The 22,346-nt window shown below is 46.1% G+C and overlaps 1 protein-coding gene across 12 annotated transcripts in view; it reads right to left on the bottom strand.

Annotated features, from left to right (window-relative positions):
- Positions 1–5,033: 5,033 nt before the first annotated feature.
- elavl4 (ELAV like neuron-specific RNA binding protein 4) overlaps positions 5,034–22,346 on the bottom strand; it is a 59,803-nt gene continuing 42,490 nt past the window's right edge. For 9 of the 12 annotated variants that reach the window (XM_057039170.1, XM_057039174.1, XM_057039175.1 and 6 more), the window contains 3 exons: positions 15,902–16,137; positions 12,197–12,235; positions 5,034–9,587 (listed from right to left, as the gene is read on the bottom strand). In XM_057039170.1, coding sequence (XP_056895150.1) covers positions 9,260–9,587; positions 12,197–12,235; positions 15,902–16,137 — 603 coding nt within the window. In that variant the 3' untranslated portion in view covers positions 5,034–9,259. The remainder of the gene's footprint in view (positions 9,588–12,196; positions 12,236–15,901; positions 16,138–22,346) is intronic. The other 3 variants (XM_057039171.1, XM_057039172.1, XM_057039173.1) reach the window with 3 other exon arrangements.

Raw genomic sequence — 22,346 nt, 5'->3', positions numbered from 1 at the left:
GTGGAACTCGAAATCAACAGACACATTTAAACACACGTGACTGAAGGCTAATTAGCAATTAGCTTGATTTTCTCTTCTGCTGTGCCGATTGTCAGGAGCTGAGAGTGTTTTCAGACTCTACAAGACAGGACGCTAGAAGGTCCTGCTACATACGGACCTCAACAGCGAGCCCCCTCCAGAACTTTGAAGCAGGACGGGTTAAAGCAACAAGCCAGCGCCCAGACATCAGGGAGAGGGAGGAGCTAGAGGGCGAGCGGCGGCGGCGGCGGCGGCGGCGGCGGCTCTAGATTACATTAGCAAGGCATGAGACAGCAGGAAGGTCAGTGAATCAGACACCCGCTCAGTTCAGCGTGGCAGAGCCGAGCGCTCCGGAGGTGCTGGGGGAGCCACGTCTCCGTGGACGCGTCTCAGGAGCTCGCCCGTGCTGAGGGGACAGGAGAGCTGACTCCTGAAAACCAGGGTGCATCTGCTCCGTCGCAGGGGGGCGGAGGAGTTCGGCGGAGCTTCTCCTGCTTCTACATAAAACCAATGACACTTGCACACCCGCCACACCGGCAACATTTTGCTGACTGATTGTTCCTGTGGGACAATAATAGATTGCAAACCCAAAGGAAACAGACAGCTAGCTTAAAAAAATCACGCAGCTAGCTTGACTGCACTCCATGTATTGAGGAAGAAAAAAAAAAAAATCAATTATTAAAACATGCACCCAAGAGCCACACTGTTAATGAATCTGCACTGCGAGTGGCTGTTAAGTCCCTCGTAGATCATGTTGACTGAGATTTGGTCCCTCTAACTTTTAATGGCGCCACTTACGGCAGATGAGCGGTTCAGGACTCTTCGCCCATTACAGCGTTAGTGGACACGCGGTGCGTTCAGGAGGGTCAGACATTTTAGTGGGCTCCATTAGTGAAGTGCACCACTCAGTTGGATTCTAATTGGCCTGTTATTGAAGGAGTGGACAGGCCGCCCCCCCCCCCCAGCACAAAGTTAGAGTCAGACCTGCTGTGGATCGTGGTCTGAGGACAGAACCCAGGTCCCACCTTCAGCGGGAGGACGTCTCCAGAACGTCTGCTTCCTGTTTGGTCCGTCGGCCGTCTGTGGCTTCAGATCCAGCCCAAAGATGAGGGGTAGGGTCCTCACAAAGATAGAAGTCTGTGTGTCACACACCGCCCAGAAGTCTGTTCTGCTTCTTAAAGCAGCTTCGTATAATTCTGACCGAGCGTCTGTGGATCTCAGTTCCAGCAGGGGTGACGGGGAACCACCTCCCTACACAGGTGATTCCCGCTGCTCTAGAACCGTGTTTGTTGTAGCGGCGCTGAATAACAGCCCCTCTCACGGATCGACCCGCGCCAGCTCGTGGCTGCAACGCCGATATCCGTCAGAACAAAGGCACCGGATGGTGCTCGACTGTTGCCGGGTTCTACGGCAGCCGGGGAGATCCGGGCGGGTTCTGGGGTCACGTGAGACCCGGGTCCACTCCCGCTGCTGTGGATGGAACAACTGTGAAGGCGGCGGCTCCTCGGGCCTGAACGCTATTACAAATCCGGATTTGGTAGGAAAGCAGGTTATCGTCTCACTGGGGTACGTCGCCATGGTAACGGATGCTCCCCGCTCACCTGATCCAGAAGGAAAGTGTAAAGATTCCCACTCATTGCATCATCGTTCAGGTTGTTTGGTAATTTACACAAATGTTGACGCAGTTGTTGGGCTGTTGACGGGCCTTCGTTCACTGGCTCTGACCGATGCGTTTAAGGCCAACGAGGCTCCGCCTCCGCGTACAGTGACTGGCGCTGGAGGTAAAGGCTGACTTTAATGCTGCGTCTGTGATGTCATAAGCTTTTTAATGTATGCATTAGCACAGCCGCGGTCGCCCACCAGCTGTCCCGCCTGTGTTGGCAGCTGCAGCCGGGCTACATTTATCCTGGATTAGCGCCTCATTGCTGCCTGTTTACCGAGCACGTGCACGTGTCACGTGACCCCGGCTCGGCAGGGAAAGACAACCCAAGTTTTTCTCAGATTTGATTTCAATCTCACCTTTTTCAAGACACTGGATGGGGGGGGTCAGGTTTTTTAGGGGCCCCACAAGGACATAAAGCTGTATTTATGTGCACGTCTGCCTACGTGTCGGGGGAAATGTAAAGTGATTATGTTTGATTTTCAAAGCGCTGAGATCTGAACATGAAGCCGCTGCTCTCGTGCGCTCCCCTCCTCAGGTCAGTTCAGCTCTGCTGGCAGGGAAATTGTAAATATTGAGATCAATCTGGGAGCAGCGCTCCTGCGCTTCAGTCCTCTTTTCTTTAATCACATGACCCTGTTTTCTAATTACTGTGAAATTCTGCAGTCATTTACACCACGTTGGTGATTTTTGGGCTCTAAATAAATTTAATTGGATCAGATTTGAAGATGAAGCCACAGTCCAAACTTCAAAACCTCCAAATCTCAACGTGAAACCTGCAGCTGGTGACGTCTTGATGCTAGCAGCTAAGCTAACTGGCTGGAGCTCCATCTCCACACCTGCAGCCACCTTTTCCTCTGACTCAGGGCCAGAAGCCAAACAACCGCACTTCCCAAAAATGGCTGGTGGTGCTGGCATTAAAAACGGAGGCGTCTGTGCTGTATTGAACATGAAATAGGCCTCGGCTACTTTAGCCGCATTAGCTCTCCAGTTAAACCATTCAGATGATGGCAGAGAGGAATCAAAGCCGCTCTGAACACGCGACCACACGGAACCGTGATGAAAGCGCTGCTTCCCGGCGAGGGAAAGGCTTTCAGAGCCTTTCAAGGCGCGTCTGCACGACAGCGGAGTTCGCGTGCGCGCCCGCTGATAGCGGCACGAGGCGGACGCCGCCGTTCTCACTGTGCGAACGCGCCGTTTTGGCGCGCGAGACCATTGTTGGAAAGCGGAGCGAGGATCCCAGAAGCTGTTGGAAGGAGATGATTGGCGCCCGAGCGCGGCGGCTCCTCCGCGACAGATGGTTGGGCGCTGGGCTCGCGCAGCCGAGAAGCACCCGCTCCCACACGCGCGGGCCGGCGCGGGCCCGCACGTGCGCGCCGGTTCAGGAAAAAGAGAACATTCCTACTAAATCAATGCAGGAGATGTGACGGGAAGAGTCTTCCTGCGAGCGCTGGATGTTTATACGGAGAGAAAAGGCGTAAATCCACACGTGTGCACGTGTGTCAGGCTCACGCTCGCACCCAGATCTGCAAAATGGCAGGAAGACAATAAACGCCGGCGCCGGCGCCAATGTTTGGGTTGGAGTCGAGGTTTGCAGCCTTGGGTTGAACAGGAGGGAATCTGCTGCCTGTGGCTCCTGCTCGCCAACGCCGCCATCACTGTCAGCGCCGCCACCGGCGCCCCGGCAATAAATAACACCGGTGCCGATGCCGTAGAGGCGCCAGCACCGCCAAGACCCAAACATCCCAGTAGAGCCGGTGGAGAGGGGACGAAATAAACCAGGAGGAATCCAGACGAGGGGTTCGAAAGCTGCAGATAGAAAAACCAGGAATTCCAGGAAGTTCCAGGAAGCTGGGAGGGGTTCTCCAGCACCTCTTCAACTTGGACCTGGACCTGACGAGCCTCGCTGACCTCTCACATCATGAAGGTCATTGAGACGCCATCACCAACCCACCCAGGCTACTGGAGCTGGAGCATGCAGGTGGTCTCCTGGACCACGGTCTCTCTGAAGGACAGAGACCTCCAGCAGAACAGGCATAAGAGCCGACAGGGCCTTGGTCAGGTGGGTGGGGGGGGGGGGTCCAAAAGGTTGCTCTGCTGCTTCAGGGTCCCTGCTGAACAGAACAGGAAATGTGAGGAGGGAACGTTCTGGAACGAGTGCGGGGTAAGGCGCCGCCCCCCGGCAGGTGTTCAGGCGCAAACCTCCTCTGAGGTCCTCGTGATCCGCTCGCTGCTGCCCGTAAGGCTCCGGAGTGAATTCAAATCCGACGTGGTCTCCTCCTCCTAAGCGTCCTCACGCCCCATCTTTTGTGATGGCAGAACCTCCAGAACGAGCGCCCACGCAGCACACGCTTAAAGCCCAGCGGCTCCTCGCTGGTGTTAGCGCGCTGCTCCGGCGGCGAGGCCCCGCCGCCCGCCGCCTGGCAGAGCCGTGGACGGCTGCGGCTCAGCGGGATGCTGACATTCACACCGCGGCGTGAGCGCGATCGGCTCTCACCCAGACGGAAGAAAAGACGTTTATATAGAAGCTGAGAGGCAAGATCATATGGTGGCACCTGGCGACGCGCTGGCGGTGCGAAAGGAGCGCGACAGCCTCGCTTCACGGAGCGAAACTTTCTGCCCGCTTTGATATTTTTAGCCATTCAGAAAATAGAAACGACGGCTGTGAATGTGCAATCAGCCGTGGCCGATGCTTTTCTGCTCTGGAGGAGCGGCTTTAAAGAGGCTCAAGAGCACGTCCTCATTTAGGTGCTCGGGCTTCAGACGGGGACGGGGGCATCAGGAGGGACAGGAGGCGCCTCGGCCGAAGCCCCCGAGGGGCCACGGGGGCCTCGTCAGGGCCGCAGCAGCAGGTGGAGACGCTCCCCTTTCATGTTTTTCCTCTACAGGAACAATAAGGACTCTCCTCTTAGGCAAAGAGCTGAGCTACTAATAACCACAGGTATTAGCCCCCGGCGCAGATCTGTGCCACAGAAAGTTTTCAATTTTCTGACAGGTTCCAGTTTTATCTGCGGCTGCAGAGCCTCACGCGGGGCCGGGGGGGTCTTTGTGTTGGTAGTGTTTCTGTTCCTGCTCAGGGGTCAGAAGGTCGCTCAGATTAAATGTGTCATTTACTGCTGCGGCCGCTCACATGACCTCGGCGGGCTTCAGTTTAAACGATAGATTAGGTGAGAAGAGCGGCGTTTTAGATAAATATTAGCTACTTTTCTGTCAATTTGACCCTAAAGGTTGTTCAATATCAAGGTCTGTCTCTGATGCGTCCAACTGGCAACTAATGTTACGTTTTAAATCGTTTTTTAATAAACAGTCCCCTCAGAACCATCATTCTTCCATTTCAGTCAGAGAAAACACCTCATTTTAACACCTCATTTTATTGTCCCAACATTCAAAAGTACAAATAATTCCAACACAACAGTTTTATGAAAAAGAAAAAACAAACATTTACAGCAAGATTTTTATTTTGTTTCCAGTTTCAGAAATGACCTAAACTAGCAAGGATAACATGAAGTCATTCATCGCAGTAATTGGATTAATAATAAGAATAAGAATACTAAGAATAATAGCAATAATAATCATAATAATCATCATTGATAATTGGTAAGTAATAACATAAGCAGGAGAGAGTAGAGAGAGCCGCGGCCATGGGGCCCTGTCAACATTTTTTCGTCTTTTTTGTCTTTAAAGATTTCCTTTATAGGTTTTTCAGATAGTAAACAAACACGTCTCAGGAGGAAAAATGAAAACCGACAAGAAGAGCCGAGTTCCTCTGTTCACCTTCCCTCCTCCACTACTGGCTGCGTTGTTCCTACTGGCAGGCTGCCACTATAAGGCGCTACAGGGGACGGTGGGAGCCATCGGGGGCTGGGCATGGAGCCAGGTGACACAGCCCCATGTTTCAAACACACACACACACACACACACACACGTCTGAGCACACCACGCACACCGTCTCTGACACACACACACACAGGCGCGCGCCGACACACACATGTACATTTGCACACATGTGAACGAAGGAGACCCAGCCACGCCCACCTGATCACAAACACTTAACGCACTACGTTACTGTTCACAAGCACATTTGGAGCTACTCAACAAACACAAACGTGTGAGGACAGACGCACAACACGCACACTGTTACGCAATGGGACATGCATACGGACATGCACACATGCGCGCCCGCACACACACGCGCACACGCACACGCGGGTCGTAAGCGGAGAACACAGGCACGCGTTCTAAGAGTTGAAAAGTCGTACAGTGTTAGGAAAGAAGTCCGCGCATGGGAACAACATTCTACTGGGGTCGTTGCATAATTCGAGCTCCCGACGTCGGCAGAGAGCGTGATGGGGTCTGGTTGGTGGGTGGGTGGGTTGGCTGGAGATGGGTGGAGATGGTGGTGATATAAGATGACCCGGCCTTTGGGATGGTGTGAGACATTAGAAGCATGTTCTCAGCATGCGTCTGAGTGTTGCAGATACTCTCCACACACCTCCTTCATGTATTCAAGTCTTAACAACAAACAGAAAAAAATCCAATTCAGTATATTTATACTCCTGGAACCATTCCCTTACCTTTCTGCTCTCAAAATATATAATATATATCCTATTAGAGTATATAAAATATAGAATCGGTACAATCCCTTTCATACTTCCAGAGTACTTCTTAAGTATAGCAGCAACTGCTGTAAAGGACAGTTGGTGTGCAATGGTCACAATTTCTCATTTTTAAAAGATTTGTTGGTATTTCCTTTGAAAACAGGATGAATATCCCCCCCCGCCCCCAAAAATAAGGTTCGACTCTTCAATGATTTCGACCAATTTAGTCCAGTGCAATGAATGACCCTCAAACGACACTTGCTCCTTTAGCAAATGCCTTCCTGCCCCCAACCTCCAGGAGCCAAATGTTGTACAAAATGTTTGGCTGGAAACTGAAAACTATGCTTTCAGACCCACATTTTTGCATAAGATTTCATCACAAAGCGGTAGTTAGTGGAGGGAGGGTGTGGACGGAGTGGCTTTTTGGAACTACACAAACTTATCACAGATTATATTGAACCAGAACGACTGTTTATAACATTCTATGAAGACTAAACTTTATTGAAAAAGATCTAAAGATTTCAATTTAACAAGACAAGAAAAAGCAATAGCAAATTGAACTAACTAGGATTATGCATAGCGAGTAACTGTTTCTAGTAATAAGGGAAGAGCGCCCCCTAACCCTCCAGACATTTTTTTCAGTTTTCTTGACTTTTAGATTTTTTTCTTTTTATATTGTGATTTTGATATATTGGTACAAAGCACAAACGTACTAAAAGTTCTCTCAGTGCAGTGGACTACTGGCAGAGCCTCTCCACATCGCTTTGCTCCCCTTTGCTCAGAAACGCCCCCCCTCCCTGTACCAGAATCACGCAAATACACAGACAATGAAACAAATAAATACATAAATACACAGATAAATTAGGCCATAAATATAGAATAAATACAAATAAATATAAAAAATAAATAGTTTTCCAAAGGATAAGTGAATAAACTGTTATATTTGTTCGATTTCTTTTGCCGCGGTCGCTAACGGAAGTTTAATCCAAATCTTTTTTTTTTTCTCCACAAGCAACATGACAACAATTGAACAGTTTCCTCACAAGTTTTTCTAAGTAACTGAACCACCACTTCATAATAAGTCGTCATATGAAAAAGACAAGCTCAAACCAAAAAACAGTGACAACTTATATAGTACAATAGATATCGTAAAACAAAGGTAGACTATATATGTATATATATATATCATCTATTTGTACACAGCAAATAAAGACACATTAGTCATAGATCCTTTTTAAGGAAACAAATATCTAGACTAACAGAACTAGCTAATCATCATTTAGTTTTGACAAACGTTTCACGCTCAGCAAGTCAACCGAAAAGTCAGCAAGCCAAACCAAAAGTGTACAAAAAAGGAAAAAACTCAGCGAGTCCTACGAGGCCCCGGGAACGTGTTTATCTGGCGGTCCGGGAAAGAAACGCTCTCGCCAGAGTTTTCGGGCCGACAACGAAACGGATATTAAACAAATAACAGCAGCTCAAGTCAATGCCAACATCGAAGTATTCTTTTTTTCTTTAAACAACACATAGAACAACAAAGTCGGATATTTAAGATATGTGAATAATGTAATATAGCACCTACTGTTGATCGCTAAAAGGAAGTACTTCTCAAATGTAAGTCCACAAACATAGAGCGAAGGAAATGATATAGATAATGTATAGTATGCTCTCTACATGGATAGATGTGAATATATCTATTTACTGATATCCCGTATTGACTGATGACAAACACAAGTGGACAAAGGGTCTTCTTGCTTTGGACTCTGGACTAAAAGGATGCTTTGGGCCTCGGAAAGACCCCTCTCCCTTCCCTTTTGGGTATCGCTGTTGAATAATTACGCACTGGTACATATGTGAAAAATTACCAAAATCACCTGCCTCGGTCCGCACCTCTGTTCACAAAACATTCCATCTACAAAACCGCTGCCAACTCCGTTCCCCAAAAAACAACCTCAGAGATCCTATAAAGAACCGCGGCAGAACGACAAGACAAGGTGGTGCTCCCCCCCCCGCCCGCCCCGGCCCCCCCAGTTAGCCAGTCAAAATATTTTTCTCTTTTTTCAAATCCAGATTCTTGTAAAAATTCTTCAATAATTATTATTTTAATCATCGTTTATAAAAATAGATCTTTCTATTTATTTTTATCTTTTTTTTTTCTAAACACATTTTTTTTTCTCAGGCCAAGAGATCTTCTCTTTGGCAACGGTGTTGTTTTTTTTTTTCTTAAATCACTGAACGTGTCATCAGGAAAGCTAACCCCTCCCCTCCCTCGCCCATCGCCCTGAACCCCCGTGAGGAAAGACGTTATGTTTCGTTTGCGATACAAAACGGAAACAATGCTAGAAATTTTTTTTTCCTACATCAGAGTTACTGAGATCGTGGATTAATCCCGTCTGGGATTTGATCGGGGGACATTTCAAATACACACTAAAAATGAATGAATGGTTCACCAATTTAAAAAAGAGCCCCCCCCCTCCCCTTTATCGCCGGGTGGGGGGGTTGCAGTATATAATACTAACGACAGTGGATCCGGATTTACAAAAGAAAAACAAATCCTGAATCGAGACAGAGAAAAGGTTTCGATCTAAAAAGGACGTTCTCTTCTCTGAAATAAGAGGGATCTGCTACTGTTCACACAGAAGAGAAAACCAACGACCACAACAAACAGAAAGAAGATACAACAACGAGAAGCCTGCGGTGCCGCAGGAGCTCCCCAAAACTCATGAACATTAGCATCGTTTCATTTTCGTAATACTTAGGCAACATTGGCTTATAGGTCCAAAGTTATAATATAAGCCATTACTAGTTCAATTTGTTCGGTGTTTGTCGGTCGCTTCGTGTTCCGGTTGGTTTTGCTGCGTTGGATGGCTGTAGTTGGGCATGACTAAAGGGTTTAAGGGACAGGCGGAGGTGAGGGGACGGGGATCGGGGGCAATTTTGGAGCTGACAGAGTTGTGGGACAACTGCTTCTACCTGCTAAAGTTCAGGACTTGTGCGTCTTGTTAGTCTTGAAGGAGACTTGCAAGACGCGGTCGCCCAACCTGTAGCCGTTGAGGCTGGCGATGGCCATGGCCGCTTCGTCGTAATTTGTCATGGTGACGAAGCCGAACCCTTTGCACTTGTTGGTGTTGAAGTCACGGATCACTTTGACGTTGTTGACGGCGCCGAAGGGCCCGAACAGCTGCCACAGCACGCTCTCGTCTGAATCTGGGGACAGGTTGTACACGAAGATGCACCAGCCAGTGCCCGTGTGTCCGGGGATGTTCATGCCCACCAGGCTGGTCATGCTGTCGATGGTGATGGGGGAGAACCTGGGGGAGGGGGGGAGAGAGAGGGGGGGGGGAGAGGGGGAGGGAGAGAGAGCAGACAAAAGAGAGGAGAGACGTCAAGGTTCAGCTCACAGTTCTGAGACATTAATGGAATAAAATGATACAACTAGACCAAAGATGTTTGGTATTTCATGACGCCGTCTATCAAATTGACGTGTGAACGTCTCTGCGCGTGTTGAAACATGTTTGAAGACGTGACTTTTCTCAGATGTTTCCAGTTGTTTTCCAGAGGACTGCTGGAATCAGTCCTGGAATTAGCTTTGTGGCGACTGTAGCGGGGCGAATGTCTGGAGGGAACGTTGAACATTTATCACATCTAAAACAGGGGCAAATTAGATGAGGTGAGGATTATATGGCATTTGTGAGTATGTTGGAGTCGGCTCATGTCTAATTCTCCCTGAGCTCTGTGATTCAGAAAGACCTCCTGTCAGCAGTGACGGCAGCGCTGCATGCTGGGTTATATCCTGCCGACAGAAGGGTCCCTCTTTGTGTCCTTGAGTGGCTCCTTTAAGGAGATAAATTGCAGGAAGTTGTTGAACTTAATCATTTCTCGAAATCCATCAAAGATCATGCACCAGGCTGCTAAATCTGCTCTCGTTTGCCTCATAATCTTCTCCTTTTTCTTGTGATGCAGGAGATTTGAATTCTCAGTTGACTTCATTTAATTGCCTTTCCGCTCAAAAGAGAGTGAAAAGGGAGAAAAAATACCCCCACTTTTAAATAAAAGGTAAATGAGATAAAAAGCTTCATTTCTTATTCCACCTCTCTAAGAAATGACTATAGGCATTATTGGGTGCGCTTTAATTGAGATTTCCGCTTTGCTGCAGCTGTTTGAGAGAACGGCGCTTTCTTAAAGGAGGGGGGGGGAGGGGAGCAAACTAAATGGAAAATGGAAGCACTTTACAGCCCAGTGGCATTAAGGTACAAAGTGTATTCCTCCCACTCCTCCCACAGTCGACAGGGCGCTCTGCTCTGTTCTTTTCCACAGACGTGGCACTGATCGATAGCACTCCTCCCTCCTCGGGGCTCCTGCTCCCTCTCTCCCACCAGAATCACTGCGACCTTCCTGTGTCACTTTGGTCACGGAGAGACCGCTCGCAGCTACGGCGGCTGCTCCGATGCCCTGCGCGCTCGCGGGTGATGATGATTCGGGCTTTATAGGAGCAGATTCTCTTATGTGTCGGGGTGATTATCGACGTGCTGCAATAGTGAATAGAGGATTGGATCGGTGTCAGGGTCTTGGCCTTTTATTAGCCACCATCTTGGTAACTTCCTCAGGCAGTTTTAATATTTTCACCAGCACCAAGCAAGTGGACTTGGAGGCCTTGGCTGACACGGCCCGCTGCCTCCGAGCCCCTCCTGCTGAGCTGGGAAAAAGGAAAAAGGAGAAATGTGCAGTAATCTGTATGCAAAAGCTGGAGTACAGGAGGTCTGCGATAGTGTGACAATTTCAGAGGCCAGGGTGGGGAAATGAGTGTGCCTCAGTGTGCAAACGTGCATGCAACTGTAACCATCAGAGCAGGACCGAACACTAACCAATGTTACAGATGAGACCAGGGGTTGCATAGCAACAGTGTAGCTGACCAGATATCTCTCCTGTCCTTCTGAAACCAGTCGTCTTTCCACACATTTGCTCTGTTTTCTCCATGCACTTGTGGTAAAGCCGTCAGGGTGTCTATTATACACACTATTGTCACCTTGAGACTTTATAAAAGCTAACACACACACAAAGAGTGGAGCTCATTGAGCAGCTTAGTAGGATTTTTTTTTTTTTTGCTAACACGTCTGTGTCTGAGCAGCTAGGTGGACTTTTGATCATGTCCCATGTGCTTGCAGCATGCAAGATGCCATGGCCGATACAAGGACTGTCTATGGCCACTGCGGCCGCTGTTCCCGCTCATGTAACATCCACGGTAGCGAAAAAAGCCGAAAATGAAACATGGAGGCAAAAGGAAGGAAATCTGAGCAGAGCAGTGCCAAGCAAAGCTGGAGCTGTCTGCGGTGAAACAGCAGTTCCTGTTTCCAGCAGGGATCCAGGTTCATCCAGCCTCATCCAATGTTCTTGCTACCTGATCTCCACCACGCAGCCAATAAGTCTCTTTATCGTTTTGATTGTCCGTAAACTAGATTTGTAGGTGAATAAAGAGATTTTATTCTAAACGTTAACCTGGCAAATTGTCCCTGGATCTAGATTTACCACAAGGTAGGAGAACCTGAATCCAATATAAAAGAAGACACATAAACACACCTAGAAATGAAGGAATTTACATCAGAGAACAAAATCCATTAAGTACAAAGAAACGATCTAAAACAACACCAGCACCATTCATAATAACTAAAACAAAGCAAATTCATCACCACTGACACCTTAACTGCTTGGTAGGATATTGAAAACCAAGCGTAAAAATAATAAAAACAATACTGAACAACCAAAAAACCATTAACCTTAAAAAAATCTTCAGATGCAAAGTGACTGCAAAAATACAAGTGAACAAAAAGTAATTGGAAAAAAAAAGAGGAACAATAAGGATATGAAAAAATAATAACTGAGTCAACATGGACATCTGGCATTGGGAGAAGTTTTTAATTACCTCTTTACGCCATAGGCCATATTAAGCAAATTGTCCAGCCTGTAAAGAGAAGGAGGGTTCTGGGGTTAATGGCGGGCAGATGGTTGACTCACTCAATGGAACTAATGTTAAGTCCTTGCAGGAACTGTATGGTCCTCCTCACTCAAGAGCAAACAAACCCATCTACAGTTGGCCCATTACACCGAGGAGCCCCACCAGGAAATGCTATCATCAGTTAATGAGGCAACAGTAGCATCAGGGTGGTCGCCCGGTGACGCGCGGACCTGCACTTGCTCAATCTGGAGGAGCTTCGGTAGTTTGCAGCAGTTGACGCGGTTTAGCGTCACACAGCGGACGCTGGGGTCTAGGAGCGGGCGTAGCATAACGCCTGGCTGGGATGCTGGCCCTGAGCTACACAATGGTAAATCATTTAAATACACGTGAGCATCCGCGTGATGCACTTGGCCACACCAAACATGGAGGGTAAAACACACAGAGAAGCTGTCATAAACTATCCTGGTTAAATACCCAGACAGCTGAGGGGACACCTGAGATGAGGGGAAAATGGTGAGAGTTCTGTCAGTGTGATGGGCTGGTGTTTAAATGATGGTGAGTGAGGGCGGTGATGGTGAAACCAAATGATCATTAAACTAACCCTGAGTGTGTATTGCTGGGGTCGTCCCCTTAAATGCTCACAGGGCTGTTGTTTGGAAAATAGTCTTTGCTAATAGGCGCTGAAGCCAGCAGAAATGACCATGTGTGCTTCAGAGCACTGTGGCTGTACAAAATAGAGGACAGGCGCAGTCTTGTGGCTCAATGACCTTCATTTCTCACTCGGGCCTGGCCTGTCTCATGTCTTATTAACTCCTCCGGCCTAATGGGCAGGGGCCACGGCTTACTGAGTAACAGCTGGCCAGTGATGCCTCTTTCCTCTCAAAAACACTGAAAACTCTTTGACTTTGACCACGGTGACGGTCTTTTCCTCCACACACACTTCTGGTGTGACACACACACGCCAACAAACCTTTCAAGCAACGATGATCTTTCACCAGAAATAGTAAAGCTTTAATGCAATTCAAGTTAAAATGTATATTCCTTACATTCAAAAAGCAATTAACTTGTAAAACTAGGAAGAATTCCTTGTATGGCAATAATCACCATTAAAGTAACTAAGCAAAATTATATGAATTATTACAATTTAATGTAATAGCGATGTTAGAAACAAGAGATGAAACCGTGAGAGTGTGTGAAGTCAAGTAACTGTGGTTAAATCGAATTATGGGTACTAAAAATACAGACTGGAGCTCTCACCCACGGTGAAGCATGATCGAAACTGGCTGGAGCTGCTAATACAGTTATGCTTTTAATTTTAACATTTAGGAGGATTTCAAATGGACCCACGTTCATTTGGTTGCGATAGCAGGACTGAAACAAAAGGGAATGGGGAAATATATGCAGGATCATTAAAGCATTAATTAGCCCATTATGTGCAAAGAGAACAGGCTGCTTTGTGGGTAAATGAGTCATTTGGAGAGGAAGCTCAGAGGAGAGCCGCTGCAGGCCAGGTGAGCAGGAAGACATCTGCTGGGCGCCAGGCTGTCGGGCAGCAAAACAACCTGCTGCTGACTCTCTCTCTCCCTCCCTCTCTCATATCCAAATGGGCGCTCACTGCGAGGCAAACAATGGGCTTTTGTGCTCCCTCTCAATGCACGTTAATGGAGGAATGAGCAGGTTTGTCTTTTCTCTTTTTTTTTTTTATGAAATAAAAAAATCTTTTCAATTAAAATTGGCTCCTGCCCTGGAAATAATAAAGCTAATTTGCTAATTAGTACTATTAGGCAACGACAGGATCAGAAACGAGTCCATATCTGGGCTCTGTGTATTGTGGTTGACTCGATTATGTTTGCTGTCTTGTCGAGGGAGCGTGCACATAATGTATTAACTTTTGCTGCAGCAGCCCTGCATGATTCAGTCGTGCAGGACAGATGTAATTATGACTACCGCAGGATTTTACTACATTCCGCTTTGGCTCTGACCTCTGAGCTGGAACACAGATTTGTTAAGGGCAAAGAAGACAGAAGGATTTTATTGTGTTTCTTATTTGCTGAATAGTGTTCTAAGTTACGTCTGAATGGGTTTCTGGCTGTACGTTTGATCAGTTAAATCTTTACCCACTATTGTTGCTCCTGGCTTTCTTTTTCATTCTAATACATCCAGCCCCAACATAAAAAATATTACACATTTTGTCGACCCAACTACTGATTGACTCTTTCCGTTACATTATTAATGCATCATCAATAAAAGACTTAGGAATCAGTAGTTTTGACGACATACTGTGTACGTTTGCAATGTTTCCTCTTTCTGCTCCGGCGTACCTACGACAGCTTCAGAAACCTGCAGAGTGTTGAGGTTTTAGTGGAGGACTCAGGAGCAGGAGCACAGAAGAAGTGTCCTGTGGTTGTGAGTTGTGATGAGAAGCGACAGTTCTCCTGCAGCGCCTGTAAATTGGCTTGGCGTATCACAGACACGCAGCCACGCTACATCGCTCAGGTGTCACACCGGGGAAGCCGCTCCAGAAGAAAAATGCCTTCCAAGCTCTGACTTTGATGGAGAGTAAACAGCACAACCGGCTTAGGGTTATTGAAAGAGTGAGGAAATTGTATGAGCGCAGATCCTGTCTCCAGTTCTGAAGGGTTCCTGTAGGATTGGATGATGTGTGTAATAGCAGGAGATTGCCTCTTCCCTACCTATTCCTGAACTTCATGTGAGATTCAGCAGAAAAGGTCCATTTTTTAATAAAGTATAATTCATTTTGCCACTGAGGAGTGACAGCACAGAGCAGGATGCCTGCATATAGGGTACAGACTGTACAGAACGCACAGTCAGGAGCGACAGCCTGCTGACCTTAAAGTCATTTCAAATGTGCTAAGCTGGTTAAAACAAATCCTTACAGTGATCTGAATGCTTTCCTAATATTTACCGAATATCCCAGTGTTTTTGCATAAGCCTCGCGGGAATAATCAGGGACGAGTTGGCCGGATGGCAGCATGATGAAATGAAGGGAAATGTGCAGTGGTGAACGACAGAACCCCACAGTCTCTTCTGAACAGCTCCTCTCTGATCTGGGTGAGCCCCAACATGGCGCTCACAGGGCCCGATCTACCGGCACCTGCACCAGGTGCACAACGCACACGTGCGCTTCCAATGGGGGGTGTGTTAGCTGGGAGGAAGGGCACGATCGCAGGGCCAAGCTCTCATCGTCGTGGTTACAGAGACAGCGATGTGACCGGTGCTCTCAGTGTGGAGGCGGCACATCCCCTGTTCAAACACCATCAGCTGCACTTGGCGCAGACGTTTTCAAAAATCTGGCCTGTTCAGAACAGAACAGACGTCTTTCTGCGATGAAATATATTTACATTAACAGGGAGACGAACAACATTAGATTTATAACACACGCATTAGGACATCGCACAGGGTATTAATCACACAAAGTCTTGTATAAACATATACTTTGATTTTAGAAGACAAGTTTTTTTTCCAAATGTCTGTGAACACAGATCTCCAAAAAATGACTCTCAGCTGTTAAAACAAGAATAAAATCCCATGTAGTTCTAAACCTTTCTGCACCTTTAGTGTCACAGGAGAATTCTCAAGACTGTGTTTGTTTGTCAGCCAGTGACATCACTTCCTGCCCCCTGAGCATCTCCTCCTCAGCCCTGCACTCACCTGAACCTCTGGGCTTGATGGTGGAGGGGTCCCGGGTATCGGCGATTGGGGGACTGGTACAGTTGTGACAGAAGGGCTTGGCTGGTTTTCTGGCTGGGGTTGTTGGCGAACTTGACCGTGATGGGCTCGGCGGCACCTGACGGCTTCTGCCCGTTCAGACCCTTGATGGCCTCCTCGGCCTCCACCCTCTTATCAAAGCGGATGAAGCCCACGCCTCGGGAGCCGCCTGCGGGGCCAGAAGATCATAAACAAACACGGGCCCCTTTTACTTTACAGGGTTTTTCATCACACACACACACACACACACACATCGGCGGTGAATGTTTAAGCAGTTGTGCTTTTTTCTTGCAGAAATCAGTGATGTCGTTCTTTTATATTCCTCTTTCTTAACAGGAGTGTGTGATGTTACCAGAAGATGATATAATTCCATAGAAACGTTACTATTATTATGGTGACAATCCAAACAGGAACCCAAAGCAACACATTCCTTCTTCACACGACTGCCCCCCCTTCCCACACACACACACACACACACACACACGCATGCTGACATTTGAGCTGTTTCCTTGGAGATTTTTTTTGACTGCCACCTGACAGCAACATTTAGAGATAGGCTTCTTCCTGGGAGGTCTTTCATTGGTGTGAATGCTCTGTGCGCGCTGCTGGTGTGTGCACGCACGCTACTATCTATTAATGGATGCTATGCATGGTTTTAATGAGGCTGCCTAGATGGCCCAGAGGATGCTCGCTCAGTGACAGCAGCACTCTGCTGAAGAGACTATTTACATAATACTGTGTGTGCACACAGGCATGTCTGTGTGACTGAAACTGAATAAAAGAGAGGCTGCGAGAAAGAGGGGATTTTTTTTTGTTTGAGCATCATTGTGTGCGGTCTTTTTCTCACACATAAAAAACCAACCTTGTTGTTATTCCACATTGTTGTACATGCCATCCCTCTCCCCATCTCTTTTTTATACTTCCTGCTGGCTTGTCTCACGGTGCCTGCTTCCCTTATTCTTATTCTGAGAGGCACCTTGACCACCTCACTCCCCCTTTTGTTCTCTTTTTCTCTTCCAGGACATCAGCAGCACAAGGTTATTTACCTTCTTGCCGAGCAGCAAAATAAAATGCCATGCTCTGAAAAATGTATTATGTCTACAACATAAAAATAAGGAGAAATTCAGGTCAGGCTTTTGTGTTGGTTACTTGAGTGGATGCACAAATTATTAAAATATAGTGATGAAAAGGGTTTGTGAAGATGGAATAAAAACAATTTAATGACAGGAAATAAGAGTTTAGGAATACACATATTAGCGCCAAGACCGTAGCGTTACCTTTTGTTCATTGTCTCCAAAATGCTAACAAGCTCATTTGCACTTTCTCTGCAGATTTCTCAGGTGTTTAAACTAAGAAGCTTCTCTGCTGTCACTGAAACGGGGCCTAATTTACTCTAACTTATGGTGATCATTCCTCCTGTACAGCAGTTAACACTCTTTAAGGTGAAACAGCCACAGAAACCAAGTGAAAATTGTTTCATTATTCATGCCCCTTATTGTGAAAATTGGCCAAGCCTGGCAAATAATGAGCAGTACTGTGAGTTCTTTTACTAAATTTGTCATCAACAGGGTTTGGACATTAGACCTGAGGTTGCCTGGTCACATTTGGATTTTAATTTACTTGCTGGATGATTTCAACTATTCATTTCACAGTAAATTATTCTGTTTTTCTCCTCATTTTTCAGTCGCACATCTACAAATGGGGGTGTAATATTGCCCCCATCCTTCCTTGCCTCTGCGCCAACTCTTTACCTGCTATTTACTAAAGAGCAGTTTTGCAAAATAAGGAGGAGCAGTGCTTTTGCCCTTCGGGGATGAAATTTGCGGATAATATTTACTCGAATGACTGCTTTTACGATACGTGTTACAATATTTATATTCGCATTAGAGTCACATATTTTTTAACTATAATCTGCCTATATTCACAACAGTCTGTTCCTAAAACAAAGGCACGCTCCTCGCCCAGAGGCACCACGGTGGCAGTTCACCAGTGACAGAGCATTTCTCATCCACTGTCCTCTGCTGAGACAACCGAGAAGACACAGTTCTATTTGTCCTTAAATCTTCAATCTCGTTTGGCCTTGAGCTACTCCTAACTTGGTTCTGGCTGGAGGGCCAGTACGCAGTTACTTGGCATACTGATGAAGACTTGGCACAGGCACAGAGACGCAGTTTGCAATCATTTATCACCAGCTTGAGAGCTTTGCGCGCGTGTGTGTGTGTGTGTGTGGTGCATAAATCTTGAAGCTACTTTAAAATTAAATCCACACTTTTTCCAGTCACCTTTTTGTTTGCACCAGCCTGACACGTAGAAACAAAGTCTGAAACAGTTCACCCTTTTCACATAAAATTGACGCTGGATGCAAATGAAAATGAGGTACTGCCCACAGCTGAAGGCTGCTCTAACAGCACATATGTACTTAATTTATAACATACTTTGATCTAAAGTCAGTAGATCTTTACCCTGTATTTGATATTAAATTCAAAAGATTACGCCTGCTGTTGACTGTGATCGAGAATTCGCCGCAGAATCGGGTTGGTTGCAATGCTGATGTTGGCCTGTGAGGGGCAGCACTGTACCACACGGCACAGAGAACTGTAGAATAAATAGAAAACGAAGAAGAAGAAGCTTCGCTTGTTTGGGCAGAGTAGCTCAATTAATCAAGATTTTATAACACTTAGGAGGCACAAGAATGACTGCATGTGTTGGCGTTCAACAAACCATGTAAAATTAGAAATAGAAACCATGAACCCCTTTAGAAACTGGCTAATTAAGGAACAAATAATTCAAATGCATTCTTAAAAATGTCTACACATTTCTGGCAGGGTAACAAAAGCACTTGCATATTTCTACACTTTGAAATGTACAGAAGATTAAAACCAAATTTGACTTGTTCAATCATCTTTTTTTTATATTTATAGAAAATCTGTTAAAACTATGCCAGATAAACGAATCACTCAGAGGTTGGCATGAAAAGAAAGATGCTGATTCCTGTGTCCGACCTCTTAAAGCAAATAGATTTGACATTTTGTCTTACTTGGCTTCGATTTCCCCCACAGAGCTGAATGCTTAACAGTGACGCTAATGGTAACGCTATGGTTAATGTGTTCTGAAGTTGTCGCATCAAATTAACTCACTGACAGAATATTAAGTAGCTGGAAAGTGCAGCGAGATTGTGTTCTTAATTGAGTTATATCTTTATATATTTGAATACTGAACAAAATTTAAATGGAGGTTGACAACATAATATAATTGTTCCCTTTTACATTTGTCATAGAAACTGCAGCACTACAGATGAAACCAACAACACCTTTAGAAGATCAATTTAAATGACTTTTAGAAATAGAGGTTAGATGTAAAAGAGCAATATTGTAATGTGTTCAAATCTAACGTAGCCGTGGGTTCCTAAGAGCAGCTGCAGCCATGGCACTGAAGGTGGGTTTCTATTTATAACAACTAACTAAAGTGATTTTCATCACAAACCAGCTTTTAGCCCTTTGTGTTCTGGTAGAATGGTGGGAAATCTGCCCATTTTCACTGATTACCACTTTCCCAAACTCCAATAATCTGCCACTGGGAGCCATATTTGTAGATACATTTGAAAATATCCCAGGTATATGTTGCTTTAGCGGCCACTAAATACTGTGCACGACTGACGGCAACATGAAACATTATCCGCTTATAATTACAAAACAGAAAATATATTTGCAAAAGCGTCAATTAATGTGCTAAACTGCCGGTCCAACCTAATGACTGTCCTTTAAGAAGTGTTGGCTACTTATCAACAGCCAGTCAGCCATATAGGCAACATTAGAGCACAATGTACTCGCTAAGGTACAGCAATCTGTCTTGCTCTCTCTCTCTTCTACTCCCCACTCTCCTTTTCTGCTCTCCCTCTTCTCCACAGCAATCAACAGAGGCTTATGTAACTCCCTCTACCTGTGCTTATCTCTTTCTAGCACACACTGACAGGCACATTGGCAGCCTTATACTAATAACACGCTACCTCAATCTAGGGAGGGGAAACAGAGGGAGAGGTTGGGTGCGAGGAGAGGGGGGAGGAAGGAATGAAAAGAAGATTGTGAGACACTGGGAATGAGGAACAAGGTGCCATAGGAAAGGACAAAAGGAGAGGAGGTGATTCGGGGGAATGTTAGGAGGTGACAGTAAAAGGCAGATGATGAAAGGGAACTGTGCTATTCTTGCCTTTTCCGGCACAAACAAAGCAGGTTTCTTCTCCAAACCTCACTATAATTTGCCCAAAAAGTGAGTGACTGACTGACAGAGAGAAATGGTTGTTGCTCCAAGGGACCTCAACAAAGGAAAGCAGGGAAAAGCTGGCTCTTCTTAGACCCTGAGTGCATTCTATTTTTGGAAGACGGCCTATAGAGTCCTTCGCAATGCAACAGAAAAATCCTGGCTTTTTATTAGGTATAAGTATAAAATACTTCCAGAACATACCATAAAATGTTCCATGCATTTTATAAAATTAAAATTAATGCATTGCATTTTATAAAATAAATAAATCACTGTAATAGGAACTATTAATCTAAAACGACTCCAACTATCTGAAAAATGGTTTAAGTGCAACTCAATATTTATTTATGTGTTACATAATTATGAAGTAATTACACACCACTTTTTCACATTCAGGGTCAGCTCATCAATGCTCATTATTGTTACTGACAGTCTATGGAAGTGTTGTCTTCTAAAGGGAGGAAGAGAAAAGTGCACTGTCCTTGTTTTAATAACATTAATAGGCCCAAGTACAGATGGTGCAGCAGAAGAAGGAGAAAAAAGAGACTTTGAAGAGTGGATTCCTGTGCTTCAGCCTTTGTTAAAGCAGAGCCTCAACCATCTGCCTGCGCACATGTATCGATACACAAATCTGCATGTGGCTCCAACACTTTCACACACACACACACACACACACACCAAAGATTGGTGGAGAGTGGGAGCTGATACCAGTAACCACGGCTGACGCCACACCCTTCCTCTTACCTTGGTCATTGTGTTTCTCTGCATGTTGATGGGTGGAGAACAGAGCGATATCAGCCTCTGCTCTCCACCTCAGCGTGGGCGAGGATGCTGAAGCAGCACGGAGCAAAAACTGTGCCAACATGAGGGATCTTGCAACGAGCAAACTTGCCTATTAACCACCATTTCAATTAGTGTCGTCACCATGAGAATCCGTTAAAAATGACGTCACGCATCTTGTCAGAGGGATGGATCATCCAGAAAACCGGCTGGCTGGGAAGTTACGCGTGTTAACGCCAATAAACACTCGCTGTATCTCACTGAGCAGCACGGTGCAGTTCGGACAGGCTGTAGTGAAGGAATTCATGTACAATCGTGACATTTCCAATTTGTAGGCTATAGAACGAGCCACTCTACCATGCGTGATTCCCTTATTTCCACGCAAATGTCAAATTGACAGATAAAAAATGGATTTTATATTTAAAAGTATTCCAGATGTTTTATCTTCTATTTTCACCTACGTTCCTGGCCTGCACATGCTGTGTCAGATTGCTGTGAGGGGCCCATCCGGCAAAAATAGAAGTCTTGCATATTTTTTGGGGGGGTTCCTGAACGCCAGCGCGTGCCCAGAGTTGGATCTTAACAGAGCACCGGCTGTTGTACATGTATTATAGGAACAAGTCACCTGGTCTGCAACCTGCAGCAGGTATATTAAAGGGTGGAAATAGCTCATCCCATGACCTTCGTTCACTATGCTGCAATGGAAAAGACACAGATCGTTACCAGCTGCAGACCATCCTCACGGATGGATTCCAGTCGGGGGGGTAAATGGTCTCCCCTGGGTTAAAATGTCTCCTCTACCTTGGCAAATGTTTTTCTTTCTTTTTGTGGATTTGGAGTGACTTTTTTTTGTCATTTAAATAGTCCTGAGAAAATTCTGCATGAAAAACTGACTGAGTTTTATGTCACCCAAAGGCCAACCTAGAGAGTCATCCTGGTGTGTGTGAGAGCTCATATTCATGGCACTTAAAGCAAGCCCAGACAGCAGCATGTGTAGGTGCACGTTGGGCTGGAGGCTGGAGGCCTGTTCCTCACAAGAGTGTGAAAAATCAGAGCTCAATACAGATGAAGCAGAATGATGTTTCTGCAGAAAGTGGCTTTGAAAGTGCAACTGTCCACACACACACACACACACACACACACACACACACACACACACACACACACACACACACACACACACACACACACACACAACAGAGCAATTTGGTTTCAAATTTGAGCATTTGCAGGCGGCTAGTATGGGGATCGATGGTATTTGCAGTTATTGATCAGGTAAGCATTGACCTCTGCTGGCTCACAGGTCCGAGACGGGTAACTGGAATAACCATCTATTGATCTGAAGCCGATA

This window comes from Takifugu flavidus, chromosome 7, assembly GCF_003711565.1.
Source record: "Takifugu flavidus isolate HTHZ2018 chromosome 7, ASM371156v2, whole genome shotgun sequence".
In the NCBI taxonomy this organism is placed as follows: domain Eukaryota; kingdom Metazoa; phylum Chordata; class Actinopteri; order Tetraodontiformes; family Tetraodontidae; genus Takifugu; species Takifugu flavidus.
This window is presented reverse-complemented; position numbering and strand designations above follow the sequence as displayed.